The 19,823-nt window shown below is 39.1% G+C and overlaps 1 protein-coding gene and 1 non-coding gene across 5 annotated transcripts in view; one reads left to right on the plus strand and one right to left on the minus strand.

Moving 5' to 3' along the window:
• Nucleotides 1–19,823, plus strand: part of TTN (titin) — a 272,102-nt gene that overhangs the window by 53,740 nt on the left and 198,539 nt on the right. For 2 of the 4 annotated variants that reach the window (XM_068969320.1, XM_068969321.1), the window contains 2 exons: nucleotides 11,155–13,905; nucleotides 14,693–14,971. In XM_068969320.1, the coding sequence (XP_068825421.1) occupies nucleotides 11,155–13,905; nucleotides 14,693–14,971 (3,030 nt within the window). Of the gene's footprint in view, nucleotides 1–11,154; nucleotides 13,906–14,692; nucleotides 14,972–16,738; nucleotides 17,303–17,844; nucleotides 18,127–18,225; nucleotides 18,505–19,080; nucleotides 19,360–19,450; nucleotides 19,730–19,823 lie in introns of all 4 variants that reach the window. The other 2 variants (XM_068969318.1, XM_068969319.1) reach the window with 2 other exon arrangements.
• On the minus strand, nucleotides 8,087–8,158 carry TRNAC-GCA (transfer RNA cysteine (anticodon GCA)). The gene has a single exon. It is a non-coding gene; the product is annotated as a tRNA-Cys (tRNA).

Here is a 19,823-nt window from a genome sequence, read left to right on the forward strand (position 1 = left end):
TTGAAATGCTTTTTTGTTTAGGATGTGTGAAAATGTTACATCTCCATTCTGGTTCACACTTCATGCACATACATCATTTTAACATTGATATGTCTCTTACACTGGCTTGCAGATAGCTGCCTTATGTGATCCTTATTGCCTGCTTTTCTTTGCATAACATCGTGACTTTATGGCTATATTAGTTCGAATAAACGCCTTCTCATTTTATTTTATTTTAGCTAATTATTTATGGTCATAGTTCTCATATATATTTCTTAAATAGTTAATTCTCCAAAAATATAATAATTTAATCTATAATCAAAAGGATCAGAAAGGGCGTTTATTCCACTCTCTGCAAGTCAGGTAAGATTTTCCTCTTAGCCATCAAAAGAACAAAGTTTTCCTGCTCTCAAAACAAATATGTACAGGACCATGTTACTTTGAAATGCATTTTTGCTTGTTCAAGAAGAAATTTCAGCAGTTTGAAGAAAAGACCAGACAACGAACGATTTTCGTGTCAGAATCTTTTAAACAGAGCATGGTGTTGCGTTTATTCGAACAAATATGGTGAGTGAATTTTTTTTTATGGATTTGTGAGAATCTGTAGCATGCACTTTATTTCATTTTCTATTTCGCAATTTCATTTATTTTCAACTTTTTCAAATGCTACGGAAAATAGTAAAATGCTTTCTAATTGAACTTTTTTTTTAGAGTCATCCTCTGAGGAAGAATCTGAGCATTCAGAAAGAGAGACCCGAGATGCCTTCTCGGATTCTGAAGACATAGACCACAGCTCCATGGCTGCTAAAAGATATGCAAGTAGAATATCATCAACAAGCTCCTGGCCAGAATATTTCAAGCCTTCTTTTACCCAAAAACTTACATTTAAATATGTTTTTGAGGGTGAACCTGTTGTTTTTACGTGTAAATTAATTGCCTGTCCAACTCCAAAAATGACTTGGTTTCAAAACAATCGACCTATTGCAACGGGGCTTCGACGGGTCATAAAAACAGAGAGTGATTTACATCATCACTCTTCCAGCTTAGAGGTTAAAAGTGTTCAAGACCGAGATTCTGGAAGTTACAGATTATTAGCAATTAATAGTGAAGGCTCTGCTGAATCAACTGCATCATTGCTCGTAATTCAAAAAGGGCAAGATGAGAAATATTTAGAATTTCTGAAAAAGGTAGAACAGACGCATGGAAATGTGGCAGCTTTAGCTGAAAGGAGAGAAGGGAGGTTGAAGGTTGACCTGAGGTTTACTGGTTCTCCGTTTAATAAGAAGCAGGACGTGGAACAACAGGGAATGATGCGAACTATACACTTTAAAACAGTGTGCCCTGGCAGGAAAACAGATTTAATGTATGAGGAAGAATATTTAGAAAGTAAATCTGACATAAGGGGATGGCTTAACATAGGCGAAAGTTTCTTGGACGAGGAGACCAAAATGAAGTTGCACCGTTTACGGGAGGCTAGAAGAATGTTGATGGAGAAAAAGAAATTATCTCTGTTAGACACGTCATCTGAAATAAGTTCAAGAACTCTGAGAAGTGAAGATAGTGATAAGGGTGTTCTGTTCTCTAGAGAGGAAATAAAAAGCAGTTCTATGCCTGCTCTAGCAGACGATAGGGAAGAGGTAGATAATTCAACCGAGGGCATTGTCCAGGATCTGCAGTTCCTTCCTAATTTAATGGATCAAAATGTGGAATCTGGAGAAGCTCCCACAACCTTGCACACTGCTGTCAATGAGGAAATTCTCCAGACTGAAATGAGGATGAGCCAAGAGGCATTTCTGAGAGAAAGTCTATCAAGAGACCAATTATACAGTAAGATTATAATAAATGAGACTACCCAAGCAGGAGAACAACTTGCACCCATTATGACCCAAACCAAAATTGTAGAGTCATCTGAAGATACCATGAATGTAAGTAAGAATGAGGAAATATTTGAGACCCCTGAAAAGGTGTCTCAAGTTACTACACCAGACACCAGTGAATCTTTTGGCTCAATTGTAAATATCCAAGAAAGGGAAGCATTAGATACTGAAATAAGAAAAGATGATGTGAGAGAGTTACAACACTCCACCTCTGTTAAAGGTGATGAATTTGAAACTGAACAGGAAGAAAAAGCTGCAAGATATTTTGAAAATCCTTTCCAAAAACATCTGCAACGTTGCCCACCTTCATTTCTTCAAGAAATAGAATCTCAAGAGGTTGATGAAGGTGACAGCTGTGAATTTGTGTGTCATTTTCAAGGATACCCTCAACCCATAGTGACTTGGTATAACAATGATCTACCAATCCCACATAATCGAGGCTTTATCACTCAGACCTTTGAAAACTATTCAATATTAACCTTTTCTTCTGTTCTTCCTCAAAATGAAGGTTCCATTACCTGTGTGCTATTTAACCAATACGGAACAGTAAAAACAACGAGTGTACTTAAAGTGAAGTCAAAACAAAGGCATGCTCTGGAAGCATATAGGGTCCCAGTGTTGCAAGACTATACTGATGAGGAAGAGGAGCTGATGTTGGTGTTTGACCAAGCAAAAGGCATACCTCCTCTAAGACGAGAGGGCCAAACAAACCTCCATATGTTAAAAACTAACCCACCAGTTCCTCCCTCTGCAGACACAGAATTGCTTTCCTTTCCTGTAGAAATTCAGATAACGGCAGCTACTCCTACCCCAGAACAGGATAGAGAGTCAAGAGACTTGTTTCAACTGGAGGAGTTGGAACCTAAGGCAGTGCCTCAGGATGAGGCAACTCGCTCACCAAAACACAAGTTCGTATTCTCTTCTGACATTACTAACGAGCCACCAGAAGTGTTACAGGGAATGCCACAACATGCCAGGTGTAGAGAAGGGGATTCCATAGTCCTTGAATGTTTACTCTCTGGAGAGCCTAAACCAGCTGTGACATGGTTCCACAATGGAGTCCTGTTAAGGCAGAACCAGAAGTTCCAGTTTGAAGAAATTAATTGTTGCCACAGGCTATATATTAATGATGTTAATTCTCAAGATTCTGGGAAATATAGATGCGTTGCTGAAAACAATTCAGGCGCAGTTGAGAGTGTTTCAGACCTAACAGTGGAACCTGTCACTGACAGGGAATATAGTCAATTAGAAAATATGGGTGGAATTTATGCCAGATATTCCAAAGATCAACACATTCAGGGAGAAGCTGTAAGGGCACATTTTTATGATTATCCAACTGGTTCTTTTCCTCCCCAATCCAATATAAAAGAATGTTTTGTAAGAGAGTATTTTCAAAGCCCTGAGACAGTTGAACAGATAGAGCAGAAAGCCCACGTTTCTTGTACATCTTCTAGAGAAAAAGTGCCCAGATTTATGCAGTGCACTTCTAGACCCTTAAGAATCAACAAGCCTCTCCGAGCTGAACTCATACAATGGCAAGATGAAGGGAAAGAGGAACATGTAAATGAAAAATCAAAGCCACACCGAGCAGAGGGGACTGTTTATCCATTTGGTGATGATTTCAGTGAAGTTAAAAATAGAAAAGAGGCAAGAAATGATTCCGAAAAATTCAGTGGACCAGAGAGGGAAAATGTGCAAGAATATGACCAGACTGACTATTTACCAAATATCCGCTCTGAAAGAACTTCTGATAGTTACAATACAAAAGAATCGTCCATCACTGTATGCGAAGAACCCTTTGGTGAAGAGAGATACTACCCAGGAAAAAACGTGAGGCATAGAGTCATCGCATTTGAAAAGTTACAGCAGGTAGAAAAAGGTGTTCTAGAAGAAAGATCTACAAAGAAATCTTTTGTGAATCCTCCTCAAAAGAAGCTTGATGACAAAGACTTTCCATTAAGACAAAGAAAATCAAGACCAAGTAACCTACACACAAATGTGCATGAGGAAATGTCTCCAAACACTGAACAGGATTCGTCTAACGTTGTAATGAATTTAAAGCTACTTTCTTCTCAAACTCATAAGGAGTCTGAATTACAAGAAAGGGGACAACAGAAGGAAATAGCTCTTACAGATCAATCTGCATCTTCTGAAAGGGCTGAATATGAAGCACCTGTTACATTTGACCTAAAGCAATTTCATGCTCAAATAGAAACTGCAGATGTAAAATTTCAAGAGGTTAGATTCCATGGTGATCAACCAGAAGAAACTTATTTTCAAACCCAGCATCCTGCTTCTGAAGCAGCTGATGCTGAGAACCTTGTATTTGATCTGAAACAAATATATTCTCATTTAGGAGACACAGCTAAGGAGTTTCAAGAGCAAAAACCTAGTCAAGAGCAGGCAACACCATATAAAGAGGGAGTTCCTAGCCCTGAAACCATACAGTCTGATACACAGGATACCTCTCAAAGCATGCAAAGTAACATGCTTGCAAATCCAGAGATTTCTTCCAGTAAGGAGTTTTCAGATAGGACTCTGAGGGAGAAAAGTGGCAGTGATGAAAATGCCTTTTATTTGGAAAAACATACGCAGGAACAAAATTTAGAAATTTTAAATACTGAGGTTTCTCTTAAAACTTTTTCTGAAGAGATCTATAGTGAATCATGTGCCCTACTTCAGAGCTCATCTGCTGATGCAGGAGAAACTGATATATCTGAGAAAAATGGAGATGGGAGTTTCATCTCACATCTGAAAAAAGCTGCAAGTGAGGAAAAGCTTTTAGAGATCTGTGAAATGGAGGAAGAACATACCTTGGAACCAGAGTTGACATCATTTCAAAAGCAAGATGGAGGGACAGAGGCCTATGCCACTGGAATTCTGGGAGACCACACAGGTGGTGTTCAGGAAGCAGACACACTGCACAGGAAAATGCCCTTAAGTCAGTGCTTTCCCTTCCTGGTGACTGAGGAACAACAGCATCCACACAAACAAGTGAGGGAAAAAACGGATGCCCCTGAAAAAGAAAAATGTGATGAAGAAATTCAAGTACAGGATGAAACTTCTTTCTCCACCACTGAAAGACAAAAGGTAGAAACTCGTTTTTCTGAAAACCCTCCTAAGTTGGATGAGGCACATACCACGGAGGTGATGGAATCCGAGACTTCCCTGACACAGTACTTACTTGCTGCTGGGAAACATGAAGTTCCTGAGACTAAAGACACCAGGCACAAGGCAGAACGTGTTCAGACTGACTCAGTCACATCAATGGAGGTGGAAGAAGTAACTTTCAACACAGTGTATGAGTATTACAGCCAACAACAGGAGTCCCTGGGACGCCCATTTTCTCCTGAATCTGATATTTCCATTGATGTGGGAAGTATCAGCAGTGAAGAAGTCTCTGAGCTAGATCAGTTTTATACCCCACCATCCTCTGTTGAACGTTTTGAAACTCCAAAGTCTCCTGATTTGTATTTTCCTCCTTTAGATACAACTAAAAAATCCTCAAGAGATTTTGAGGATAAGACTACTGAAAGAACCACAGCTCTAGAGGAAGCTACTGACAGGTACTCAACACCTTCTGAAGGCGAGGTAGCAGAAAGATATTCCACACCCCCAGGAGAGACACTAGAGAGATACTCCACACCTCCTGGGGAGGCCTTAGAGAGGTACTCTACACCCCCAGGAGAGACCCTAGAGAGATACTCCACACCCCCAGGAGAGACCCTAGAGAGATACTCCACACCCCCAGGAGAGACCCTAGAGAGATACTCCACACCCCCAGGAGAGACCCTAGAGAGATACTCCACACCCCCAGGAGAGACCCTAGAGAGATACTCCACCCCTTTAGGAGGGAAAACAGCTGAACAATACTCTATTCCTACTGGAGGACCAAACCCCACTGAAAACTTTAAAAGGCACCCATCCGAGCTAGGTAGGGAGGACAGTCTGTCAAGTGAACATTTCCATACACCTACAGAAGACAGAAGCTCAGCCTATGAATTACGGCGTTCTGATTCCTTTGGCACACCCAGTGAAGCCGTTGAACCCAAAGACAATGAAATGCCTCCATCTTTTATTGAGCCGCTGACCAAAAGGAAGATCTATGAAAACACAACCTTGGGCTTCATTGTTGAAGTTGAGGGCCTTCCAGTTCCCGGTGTGAAATGGTATCGAAATAAATCTTTGCTGGAGCCAGATGAAAGAATCAAAATAGAAAGGGTGGGTAATGTGTGCTCTTTGGAAATTGCTAGCATTCAAAACGGAGATGGGGGAGAGTACATGTGCCATGCTGTGAACATCATAGGGGAAGCAAAGAGCTTTGCACACGTGGACATTGTGCCCCAGCAAAAGAGAGCAGTGGCACTCCCACCTCCAGTAACACACCAGCATGTCATGGAGTTTGATCTGGAAAACACTGCGTCAAGGACCCCTTCTCCTCAGGAAATTGTCCTGGAAGTTGAATTAAGTGAAAAAGATGTTAAAGAATTTGAGAAGCAAGTGAAAATAGTCACAGTGCCTGAATTTACTCCTGATCATAAAAGCATGGTTGTGAGCCTAGATGTTCTCCCATTGAATTTAGCAGATCCAAGTATGGCTTCAAGGGAGGCAGAGGACAAAGATTTAAAAATCGACTTAGAAGTATTCGAAATGCCTCCTCGTTTTGTAATGCCTATTTGTGATTTTAGGATTCCAGAAAACTCAGATGCTGTGTTCAAATGTTCAGTCATAGGCGTCCCAACTCCCGAAGTAAAATGGTATAAAGAATACACGTGTATTGAGCCAGATGACCTTAAATATGTGATTAGTGAGGAGAAGGGAAGTCACACGCTGAAGATTCGCAACGTTTGTCTTTCTGACAGCGCGACATACAGGTGCAGAGCTGTGAACAGCGTAGGGGAGGCGATCTGCCGGGGATTCCTCACCGTGGGAGACTCCGAAATGTCGGCTCTGATGTCACAGAGAAGCAAAGTGACGTTAAGCAGTGTGAGGGAAGAGTTAGTCTTAAAGAGCAAATATGCAGACAGCTTTTTTGAATTTCAGGTGGTGGAAGGGCCTCCCAGGTTTATCAAAGGTATTTCTGACTGTTCTGCACCGTTAGGTACAGCGGCTTATTTCCAGTGTTTAGTCCGTGGCTCTCCAAGGCCCATGGTTTACTGGTACAAAGATGGGAAGTTAGTGCAAGGAGCAAGGTTCAGTGCCGAGGAAAGTGGCATAGGATTCCACAACCTGTTCATAACAAGCTTAGCGAAAGAGGACGAAGGTGAGTACAGGTGTGTAGCTACGAACAGATCGGGCATGGCTGAGGCCCGCGCTGTGCTCACCCTCGTTTAAGGTTCTCCATGCGATGTGTTAGTGCCTCCATGAAGATGAGAGCTGATGAGTGCTTTCACTTTTTCCAAATTATGTAGATCTGATAAGTTTCCAAATACATCTGCTCTATTTGAACACATTGCTTTGAAAAAGCCCTGGGGAAACACTTTCTCTATGTGGAAATCTCTTGTTTGTAACACGTGTAAATATTCTGTTATCTAAACTGTGGGATCATCACCTGTGTCAATTCTGCTGTGAAGCATCAGCACTATTAAACATCTCCTTGGCTACCTACTTGTTGCCACTTCTGCTTTACCTCCCTTCCTCCTCCATAAAGTGTCAGCAGCACGCATTCTCTTTTAGCAGATAAGCTGTCTATGTAAACTGTGAATTGGAAAACCGTGTCAGATGACCACACAGACAAAGGGTAAGGTAAAATCTCTCTGCTCAGAGTAGAAGTCATTTTTGAGATAATAACCCTTTTTCATCCCTTATTTACTCAGACTTAGAATAAACCAAACAGCAATAGAAACCAGCTTTGCCCAGTTGGTAACTAATTCTATAATTTGTTTTACCTTGTAGTCTTAATATTTACTTTTAGCTCTTTAAAAAATATTTTCCTTATTAATATCCCTCCTCTTAAGCATGTTAACTCTTACTGGTGTTGAAGGGACCAATGATGTTCTCTTGGTGGATAAAATTCACCTAGACATTTGCAGAATATGCAAATATCTTTCCACTTTTGAAACTGCTTCATTTTCTCAAATTTTGAGATAACATTAAGTATAAAAGTGAAGTCGATCAGTCGTGTCTGACTCTTTGCAACCCGTGGACTGTAGCCCACCAGGCTCCTCTGTCCATGGGATTCTCCAGGCAAGAATCCTGGAGTGGGTTGCCATTTCCTTCTCCAGGGGAACTTCCCAACCCAGGGATTGAACCTGGGTCTCCTGCATTGCAGGCAGATGCTTTAACCTCTAAGCTACCAGGGAAGCCTAAGTATAAAAATGCAACATTAATTTGATACTTGCCTGGGATGAGAAAAGGACTACTGTATCTCATTTACATATAAATTTTAAGCTGTAGTACAATTTCAGGATCTTTAAAATTAGAAAAAGAAGGTGGGATACTTTTAATATTGAGGCAGTATGGTAATTTGTATTTCAGATTATATATAAATAGTAAGATAATTAGCTTTCCTGTCATTTTCCTGAATTTTATTTTTAAAGCTAACTAGAAATTAATAAGCATTCAAATTTAAGATATATCAACATATATGTTTCTAAAGTGACTCTTTTGGTTTTTCAAAATTATAATTATAGTAAATTCACAAAATCCTTAACATACCTAGGTGCCACTGTGAACTAAATTTTCTCTCATATAAGACATAATAAATACAAAGAAATTTAGTTTTCCTGTATAAAAACAAACGGTTAGCCCAAAAGACCTCAGAGGCAATCATTCAACTCTGATGGTGTGTCATTCTAGTCAGTAGTAACTTCTCTTAATATAATTCAGAATGCATTTTAGCTTTGCCACAGTTGACAAGAGGAATAATAGAATATAGTAATTAGATTGTGAAACTTTTCTTCTTCCAGCTCTGTAAATTACTCACTATTATCTTATGGCTGTTTTCCACCCGGAGTTGAGCAGTGTTTACATACCATGATCATATTAAATATACTAATTTTAATTGAATTCTAAAACATTCGTCATTTAAATTTTCAAAAGAATCCATATATCCAGTTATGTTTATTATGTTTCTTTCATTTGTCACATTTTTTATTCCCACAGTGGGAATTCCCTAAAAGCCTTTCAAATTAAATAAGAAACCTGGGAGTATATATAGGATCTAGACAGAGCAGTCAGGCTTACACTCCACCCTTCTCACTGCCCCGCAGAAGAACATTGGCTTTGCTTGCTTAGAGTCACCCATGACTTATCAATATAGATACACTGTTGTGGAACTATCATTTCTGTTTCAACCAATGAGCACACAATATCTGTGGTCGTAATTATAGAGATGATGTAATATGTCATAAATCCCTGAAATAAAAGTAATTCTACAGTTTAGAGACTTGGGGATTTATTCTAGTCTTAATCACACAATGGATGTTTAAATAAGTTACAAATTCAAGTTATGACAAACAAGCACACTTTACCCAAACATTATACAGCATCACAATAATTCAAACTTGTTCTTAAAAAAGAAGAAGAAAAGTTTTATTGCCTTTTTGGATTGCAGAAAGAGCTGAAAACTATACTTTTATGCTTATAAAAAGGTGGGCTTTATTTGATTTTGCTCATTAGAATTCTGTTAGTCTCCGGAGCATTGAACTGGATATTCAAAATAGAAATGACTGAGTAAAGAAAACTAAGCCTTGCCCACACTTGGCTTACTTATTGTTACAGATAATTAAATGGAATTTTTTATTTTCCAGCTCAATGGCATATAACTTAAAAGCCTGAGATATTAATTTCTCTTATGCTAGATAGAAAATTCATTGTACTACGCATAGTAGAATCTAGACATAATTATTAGCTGTTACTATTGCATGTATTTTTAACTACACCTTTCATGTTGCAGCACTCTTGAATTTCATTTAGTATCTTTTTATGGTTACTATACCACGTTTAGAAGAAAGGGAAAACACTGAAAATATTTCAACATGTTAGTGAGTAAGGGTATTTTCACTATATTGACATGCATTCCCTTTACAGATATTTTGGGAGTATAAATGAAGGGAAAGCTGACATGAGTGATAACATTATAGATTAAATGTGAAGTTAAGTGGTCATTAGAATGTGAAATTAATCAATGTTTTTACAACTTACTAATTGAAATGATAAATAATTGAGTATTTAGAGATAACTTTTATCAATATATTTATAGCCAACAGACACTGGAGTCTTGCTCTTTACTGTTTATACATTTGTGTTAAGACATAAGACTGTTCCCTGTAATGCAAGTGGAGTGAACTAATACAATAGTCAAACTACTTTTAGGTAAAGTAATAAAACTGTTATTAACAGAGTTGTTCTACATACCAACAAATTCAATGAAAAGCTAATCTCCTGTTATCAAATTACATTTCTTTCATTCTGTTCATGAACCTTTAAAGAATATCTGTTATTCATCGCTTGTTTTTCTGTTCAATAAGACCGTATAGGTATTTCTCGTGCAATAAAATATAATCAAATTTTTAATGCTGGAGTTTTCTCTCATTTCTGATTCTCCCATTTTCTTAGCATAAGCCTCATTATAAAAGCTTTGCTGAAGTGATGTGGCAGTTTACACAGGCAAAAGAAGCCCTGCATTTCTAGTAACTGAAAACAGTGGTTCTCTTAGAAATTCAGATCAACCATTTTCTGTAGCCACTTATTTTTAATAATGGCTTCAGTTTATAAGCAGTAACTAAAACTAGATGTTTTATTTTGGAAATAAACAGTCTTAATTTGACAATGAAGATCATTCTTAAACTCAAGAAAATTCTAAATGTAAGAAATAATTATGGATCTTTTTAGCCATTTATTTAAATAGTCCTCAATTCTTTTTTATTTAATATTTAAGTAATATTAAATGATATTAGTTACTTAATATTTATTGGAATTTTTAGGTAAAGAAGTTTTAGTTAAAGAAAAATATTTGGATCCAGAATTCTTTTATTATAAATATTTAGCCAGCAGTTTTGCAAACTTTAGAACTGAGACTATCACAAAGAAAAACTCATAAGAACATCTTTAAAATTTATAAACTCTAACACAAATGAAATGGATTGAAAGTTGCATCAGTACAGTATTTACAATCATGTGATATGATAAGCTAAGGTTAAAATTTTAGAAATGTGCTTTTTGATAAATTAATCTCATGATAATTAACAATTTCAGGAATAAAGCAGAAGAAGACTGTCAATTGGTGTGTAATTCTTTGACTTCATTTATTCAAGTAAAATTGATAGTAAAATAATAATCATTTTTTCCCATGCAGAGTTTTCTATTTCTCTTCTGTCTGCCGAAGAAGAAGGACCTCAAACCTCTAGCTGTGACCTTCAGTTATCTAATAGAAATGAAACACTCGAACCTTTGTCTGAACCTTCAGTTTATTCACCTAAATTTGATTCCAAAAAGGAGGGCAGTGCCCCAGTTTTCATCAAAGAAGTGTCAAATGCTGAAATAAGCATAGGGGATGTGGCAAAGCTGTTTGTTACTGTCATTGGCATTCCCACACCCCAGATACAATGGTTCTTTAATGGAGCATTGTTAACCCCTTCCGCTGACTACAAATTTGTGTTTGACGGTAATGATCACAGCTTAATCATTCTGTTCACCAAACTGGAGGATGAGGGAGAATATACATGTATTGCCAGTAATGAATATGGGCAGGCAATGTGTAGTGCATATCTGAAAATAAATTCTGAAGCCAAGGGCCATGAAGAACCAGAGTCGGCAGAGGAGAAGTCTCTGGAAAAGCTCCAAGGTCCTTGTCCTCCTTCCTTCCTTAAGGAGTTAAAACCAGTGCACTGTGTGCCGGGCCTCCCTGCCATCTTTGAATACATGGTACTCGGAGAGCCTGCACCCACTGTTCTATGGTTCAAAGAAAACAAGCAACTTTGTACCAATGTTTATTACACTATCATTCACAATCCTGATGGTTCCGGGACATTCATCGTCAACGATCCTCAGAAAGAAGATGGTGGTCTCTATGTCTGTAAAGCGGAGAATGTGTGGGGTGAGTCCGCCTGTGCAGCAGAGCTGTTTGTGCTTCCGGAAGACACAGACACGACTGATGCTGCCTGCAAAGCAGCGCCCACACCAGAGGCTCCGGAAGGTTTTCCACACACATCGTTAAAGGACCCTGCACTTGAGACGGTTGACTCAGAGCAAGAAGTTGTAACTTTCGTAAAAGATGCCATTTTGAAAGCTTCTTTAATTGCAGAAGAAAAACAACAGTTTTCGTATGAGCATGTGGTTAAAACCAATGAACTAAGCAGTCAAGTTACTTTAAAAGCTGAGCAACTGCAATCCACAGTCATGTTGGAACACCATATGCCCACTCCTGAAAGCACCAGAGAACTTTCCATCAGTGGCACTATTCATGTCCAGCCTATCAAGGAACTACCTCCCAATTTACAGCTGCAGATTACCCAGTCCCAGGACACCCTCCCCAGAGAAGATACTCTGATGTGTCAAGAGCCTGAGTCACAGGTAGTTCTATCAGATATGGAAAAAATCTTCCCAAGTGCCATGTCCATAGAGGAAATTAGTTCGTCAGCAGTTGAGTCTCTGCAAACTTTATTAGCTGAACCTGAAGAGAGTTATCCACAGCCATCAATAAAAGAAATACCAGCCCATTCATATCCAACCTCTGTGACTGAGGAAGTACTTTTATCAAAAGAGAAGACAGTGTCTGCAGTGGAAAAAAGGCAAAGAGAAACTTCTCAAAAGCAAGAGTCACAAAATGCTGTCTTCCTGAATCAGAGCTTAACTGAGGGACATGCACAAAGTTTCCAGGGTCCTGACGTCACAGTCTTCAGGGTCCCTTCAGAACACACGTGCACAGAAAATGAAATTTTGATGGAAAGTGTGGATCAACTGGATAGTGCAGGGCAAGATTTTGCAGCCAGAATTGAGGAAGGCCAGTCCTTAAGGTTTCCATTAGCATGTGAAGAAAAGCAGATACTGCTCAAGGAAGAGCATTCTGACACCTTGGCATTGCCCCTGAACCAAACCACAGAGTATAAAAAGGAGCCTATGGCAGTAAATGGTGTGCAGGAGGTGCAGGGAAGTGATTTTCTTTTTAAGGAAAGTTTGCTTTCTGGTATTCCAGAAGAGCAGCGATTAAACCTGAAAACTCAGATCCGCAGTGCTTTGCAAGCAGCAGTGGCCAGCGAGCAACTGAGTCTTTTCTCTGAATGGTTAAGAAACATTGAACAGGTGGAGGTCAAGGCCATAGACTTTACCCAAGAGCCCAACTGCATTATGTGCACCTATCTGATTACCTCAGTGAAATCTCTGACAGAAGAATTAACCATCACTATTAAAGGCATTGATCCTCAAATGGCTGACTTGAAAACTGAACTGAAGGAGGCGTTGTGCTCTATATGTGAGGAAATGAACGTTTTAACAGCTGAGGAGCCTGGAATTGAGAAAGGAGCCACAGTAGTCTTGCAGGAAGATGTTTCTTTTTCCAGTTCACAGAAGCTTGAAGCAATCACTGAACCAGAAGTTGAATCTAAGTATCTTGTCGCGAAGGAAGAGATCAGTTATTTTAAGGTGGAGAGTCAGGTCAAAGCTGTGGGTACCACAACTGCTTCTGCTGCTGTTCATGATGAAAAACAGGATGAGATACCAAAACCATCAAAGGAAAAAGAGAAAGTCTCTGAAGGTGGTACTGAGGAGGTTGGTACTGTAGAGATACAGGAAGCTGAGGATGAGGAAGACAGGAAGCTCGGAGAGGATGCTCCTGTTGTACAGACGCCCTTGGTGGACACAACTGCCGAGGAAGGTGACATCATAAGCCTCACGTCATCCATAACAAACGCCAAAGAGGTGAATTGGTATTTTGAAAGTAAACGGGTCCCTTCAGATGAAAAGTTCAAGTGTTTACAGGATCAAAATACGTATATGCTAGTAATCGACAAGGTAAATAGAGAAGAACATCAAGGGGAATATACGTGCGAGGCCTTGAATGACCGTGGAAAAGCAACAACTTCAGCAAAACTCACTGTAGTCAAAAGAGGTTGGATTTTTAAGGATTCAGTGGATCAAGCTCTAACATTCACTGGGTTGTAGTGATTTAGGTTTCATCACTGAATTTTCACTTACCTGCCATTGCCAGAATTTATTTAGAGTAAAAATGAAATCACAGACATAATCATGGTTATTAACTCTTCTCCTTTTCCCTTACTGCCTTACTGGGTGGTACGTTATAGTTATACTGCTATTTATTTTAAAAAAATAAATGTATTTTCATATATTTCATAAAACTGACAAATGTTTTCCGTTTAATGATATGTAATCAAAAGCTGTCAGTGAACACCTAGTTACCCTGAAATCATCAGGCTCATTCTTAAATTATAAATAACCATGATTAATTGTCTATTTGTGTTTCTCACTTTGACGTCTTTTTTTTTTTTGCTATTGTTTCACTACATCACTTTATTTAGTAGATCATGTTTCTTTCACGTTATTCTGAGTTTTCCTAGTCGGCATGGTATATTAAACAAATGTATCATGTTGCTATGCATGTAAGCCAAAGCATCACATTTTTTTTCTGTTTTATAAAGCATCACATTTTTCACAATTCGCTGGAAAATAACACGTGAATATGTTGAAAGCTGCTCATTGTCTTCTTTTGCCTTCAATGATCTTTCTCATTTTCCAGTCACTTGTCTTAAACTGCTGCAATCCATCTCACCAGTTTCAACTGTTCTACTCCATTAACAGCAACAAAAGTTAGCAGGAAAAAGAAAAATGTGAGGTGCCTAGTAAGGAGGCTTGCTAACAGCCTCTGCTTCCCTTTGCAGCTGCTCCAGTGATCAGGAGGAGAATTGAGCCCCTGGAAGTAGCCCTGGGCCACCTCGCCAAATTTACCTGTGAGATCCACAGCGCCCCCAATGTCCGCTTCCAGTGGTTCAAAGCTGGACGAGAAATCTATGAAAGTGACAAGTGTTCTATTCGGTCTGCAAATTATGTCACCACCCTGGAAATCCTGAGAACCCAGGTTGTTGACTGTGGCGAGTACACCTGCAAAGCTTCCAACGAGTATGGCAGTGTCAGCTGCACAGCCACACTGACTGTGACAGGTAAATGCCATACGCTGACACAGATGTCGTTCCATTTCATATTATTGCCTATTTTACTTTCATATAGGTGCAGGAAGTGTGTGTTCTACCAACTGGAGAGACCAGTATCCAATGTGGTAACACAGTGGCTCCTGCAGAGCCTATGAGAGATGAGAAATTCTTGTTTACAGTCTTATTTCTGACAACAGTTAAAGAAAAAAAATAGCTTTTTATTTCAAGAGGATGTCGAGGAATCATACAAGCAGTGACTCCTGATAGTTTGGTTTGGGTTTTTGTTTCGTTCTCTTTCTTTTCTTTAAATAGTCTGGCTCGTCCCTTAGTAGAAAAAATTTTCAGGACACTTTGGTGCTGCTAAAAAATAAATGATGTCCCAATATATTTCATAACTTGGAATCAACTAACCAATTAAGAACAGGAAAAAAAAAGGGCAGAGCATAAGACTAAAGTTAAACAAATCCTAGTAAGTCCTAGTAAGAGACAGGGAGGTATTATAGGACTCCAAGCTAGGATTCTCACCCTAGGCTTTATTACTAATTCAAAAATAAGAATAACTACACAAATATTCTGTTCTTAGTTTCCTAATAGCATACAGAATGACTGTCAAGTAGGTTACACTCAAGTGTCTGAATTCCCTTATTAGCCAAAAAGATGAGTAGCGCTTTCCTTTCTCTCCCTTCCTTGCCTCTCTGTCTCTCTTGCTTTCTCTCTACCATGGGAAAATGTGACAATGAGCTTGTGAATTATGGTTTGGGATCAGGGGTAGCCATGACTTGCGCTGTTGACAGAAGCCATGCACTAAACGCCCGGGTGGGCCTGTCCTTTGCTCTTCTTTTTCTTTTTGAAGTTTAGTAGATTGCCATATTACCTTGATCTTCTCTTCCAATGAGAGCGTGGAGGGAAAGACAGATGCAGCACCTGTCATTGACTTGAAAAAGACGGGGTTACCCATAGCTTCCTCTCATCCACAACTCTTCCATGTCGGAAACTCCACACCCCAGGCCCACAGTGACCCATTCAGTGGCTTTTGCTTTGTGATTAGAGAATATCTATGCCATCAAGTGCACGGCATTATTCTTAATGACACTTTGGGAAATTTCTTTATCCAAAATAGGCCTGCTCAGTAATGGAACTAACACTTGAGCTTCAGGTCACAGAGGAAAGAAGAAAGAGGAGTATTTTTATTTTTTAAGCAGAAAGAGAGATTCCTAAAGGCTTTCTTCCAAATGCAGAATGGACATAGAAAATTACTGCCACATGTATTTTTACAAGTTTTAAATGGTTTAGCAGATGCATTTATAGTTGAAACATGAGAGTTAGACTTTACAAAACTATTCAGACTTTTTCTATTACTCATTTAATATCCCTGCTCTTCAGAAAAGTCAAGAACATTTTCTTTATATTCCTTATACAGTCTTCTGATTTGCAGAATTAAAGTACCAGTTGAATTGCTTATCAGATAGTTCAAACAATTAATCAGCTAATAAAATGGACAGATCTTTAGCAATTGTAAGTTAATGTTGTGAAATAAAAGAAGAACAAGTCTTCTTATATTTAACGTTTAAAGTGCTGTCTTGCTCTACTATAAAAAAACATTCTCGTCCCTTTCCTTTGATGCATCTTTTCATCTTCTTAATACATTACCCTACTTTAAATAATGTCTCATGTCTATCTAAAGCTATAACTCATCTCTTCTCTTTCTTGGAATATGTCATTACAGCAGTAGCTTTGTGGGGACAAAATATAACACTGAAAACATTTCTCTTACAGAGGCGTATCCACCAACCTTCTTCTCCAGACCTAAGTCCATAACGACTTTTGTGGGTAAGGCAGCCAAGTTTCTCTGCACAGTGACAGGCACTCCCGTGATTGAAACCATTTGGCAGAAAGATGGCATGGCCCTCTCACCTTCCCCTACCTGCAAGATTTCAGATGTAGACAACAAACACATTTTAGAGCTCTCAAATCTTACAGTTCACGATAGAGGAGTTTACTCCTGTAAGGCTTCTAACAAGTTTGGAGCCGACACCTGCCAAGCTGAGTTGGACATAATTGACAAACCACATTTCATTAAAGAACTGGAGCCTGTACAATCAGCTATCAATAAGAAGATCCACCTTGAGGCCCAAGTAGATGAAGACAGAAAAGTCGCAATTACATGGAGCAAAAATGGGCAGAAGCTCCCCCCTGGGAAAGATTATAAGATCTATTTTGAAGATAAAATAGCATCACTTGAGATCCCTCTGGCCAAACTCAAAGATTCAGGAACCTATGTTTGTACAGCTTCCAATGAGGCTGGAAGCAGCTCCACTTCAGCGACAGTAACTATCAGAGGTAAGAAGTGTGTGAACAATGTTTCACTTCACTCCCTTCTCTGCAGGGATGCCTCAATAGACAAATTGTTGACACACTGCAGTCGGCGCATTTTATGATGAAAATGATTTCATCTCAGCAATTGTTTTGGTTTGGGAAAATCCTGAAATTGTTTGATTTTATTTTTTTAGTCTTTTCCAGAATTCACTTACTCTTGTTTGTTTCAAGCTGTCTGCCGTTAACATACCTTGCTTAAAACTACTTCTAAGAACTTTGAGTGTCTAAGCAATCCTTAAATCTCTTCTTTCATAAAATTGCTCTTTGTCTAAGTAGAATTTGTTTAGTTTTGTTTTTGTTTGTTTATTTTTTAAATCAAAACTCTGGGAAAACATTTTGGAATCATAGAAATGTGGAAAGCTATTAAGTACACCACAACCTGTTCAGGAATTTCATGAAGATATTTTGTATGTGTGTTGTGTGTCTTTTTATTGTGTGATGTCTACTTTGTGTGTGCTTTATGCTTCAGATATCTTTTCCTTTTCTCTTTTGTTAACTTCATATAGAGCCACCATCCTTTGTGAAGAAGGTGGATCCTTCTTACTTAATGCTCCCAGGTGAATCAGCACGCCTCCATTGCAAGCTGAAAGGCTCACCTGTGATCCAGGTTACTTGGTTTAAAAATAACAAAGAACTTACTGAGAGTAACACAATCAGAATGTCTTTTGTCAATTCTGAGGCTGTCCTTGATATTACGGATGTAAAAGTAGAAGACAGCGGGACTTACTCGTGTGAAGCAGTGAATGACGTTGGCAGTGACAGTTGCAGTGCTGAAATAGTTATCAAAGGTTTGTTGACTTGGTCATAGTCCATTGGTTTTTGAGAAAAGATTTTCTTTTTAACTGTTTGTAACACGTAACTTATACAATACTTTCATGCTTTTGTAGAACCTCCTTCTTTCATCAAAACTCTTGAGCCTGCAGACGTAGTGAGAGGAACAAATGCCCTCCTTCAGTGTGAAATCGCAGGCACTGGACCATTTGAAATTAGCTGGTTCAAGGATAAGAAGCAAATTCGAAGTAGTAAAAAGTACAGGTTGTTTTCTCAGAAGTCCACTGTGTCCCTGGAGATCTTTTCTTTTAATAGTGCGGACGTTGGTGACTATGAGTGTGTGGTTGCTAATGAAGTTGGGAAGTGTGGCTGTGTTGCAACCCACTTACTAAAAGGTTAGTGCTTGAAAATTTGTTATCTCTTTAATAAACTGTCAAAATAGCTTTCTTAGCTCAAGGAAGTAAAATGGGTACACTCTCCTCTTCTCCTAATTTTTGAAAATACGTTTTGCCTTCAGTTTGACCTAGGACCCTGGGGACAATGCAGTCTTTATCTTGAGGCCAGTGTAAATATTGAGTCTCTCGTGGTGGTGGTGGTTTAGTTGCTAAGTTGTATTCGACTCTTGCGACCCCATGGACTCTCGCCCACAAGGCTCCTCTGTCCAGGGGATTTTCCAGGCAAGAATACTGGAGTGGGTTGCTGTTTCCTTCTCCAGGGGATCTTTCAGACCCAGGAATTGAACCCGGGTCTACAAAAGTGAATGATGCAATAAGCGATTTTGTCAGCTGATAACCGTGTATCTTTGCATCTTCTTCTTGCATGGAATTGTAATACCTCTTAAACTGGATTTCTTTTTCTAATCAACCAACAGTATGGACTAGATAAATGTAATTGACATAAAATTCTTGAATGCACATGGTGTCAAAGTGTTTGGAAATGATCAATTTTATGTGCTGTCTTTCTTTAACTAGAACCACCAACCTTTGTAAAGAAGGTAGATGACTTTACTGCACTGGCAGGACAGACGGTCACCTTACAAGCTGCCGTGAGAGGGTCAGAACCCATTTCTGTCACATGGATGAAAGGACAGGAGATCATTAAAGAAGATGGAAAGATCAAAATGAGCTTTGTCAATGGTGTGGCAGTCTTGATAATCCCTGATGTGCAGATTAGTTTGGGTGATAAATACACATGCCTGGCTGAAAATGAAGCCGGAAGCCAAACGTCTGTTGGGGAATTAATAGTTAAAGGTTCGTGGAGAAACGTTTTGAATTGATATTTCCTTTAAAAATGAAACCTTAATCAACACTGCAGAATTCTAACTATTTAATACCATTGTAGAACCGGCTAAAATCATTGAGAGAGCAGAGCTGATCCAAGTGACCGCAGGAGACCCAGCCACGCTGGAGTACACAGTCACAGGCACCCCAGAACTCAAGCCAAAATGGTACAAAGATGGGAGACCGTTGGTCGCCAGTAAAAAGTATAGGATAAGTTTCAAAAACAATGTTGCCCAACTCAAATTTTATTCAGCTGAACTACACGATAGTGGCCAGTACACATTTGAGATTTCCAATGAAGTGGGCAGCAGCTCCTGTGAGACAACCTTCACTGTCTTAGGTTAGTATCCGTAGAAACCTGTGCTCCCATATTCCTGAAAGCCAACTGACAACCAACACTAAAATCACTGTGCCCTTTTCCACATTGTTCTTTC

The sequence above is a fragment of the Capricornis sumatraensis genome, chromosome 3 (assembly GCF_032405125.1).
Source record: "Capricornis sumatraensis isolate serow.1 chromosome 3, serow.2, whole genome shotgun sequence".
Taxonomy (NCBI): Eukaryota; Metazoa; Chordata; class Mammalia; order Artiodactyla; family Bovidae; genus Capricornis; species Capricornis sumatraensis.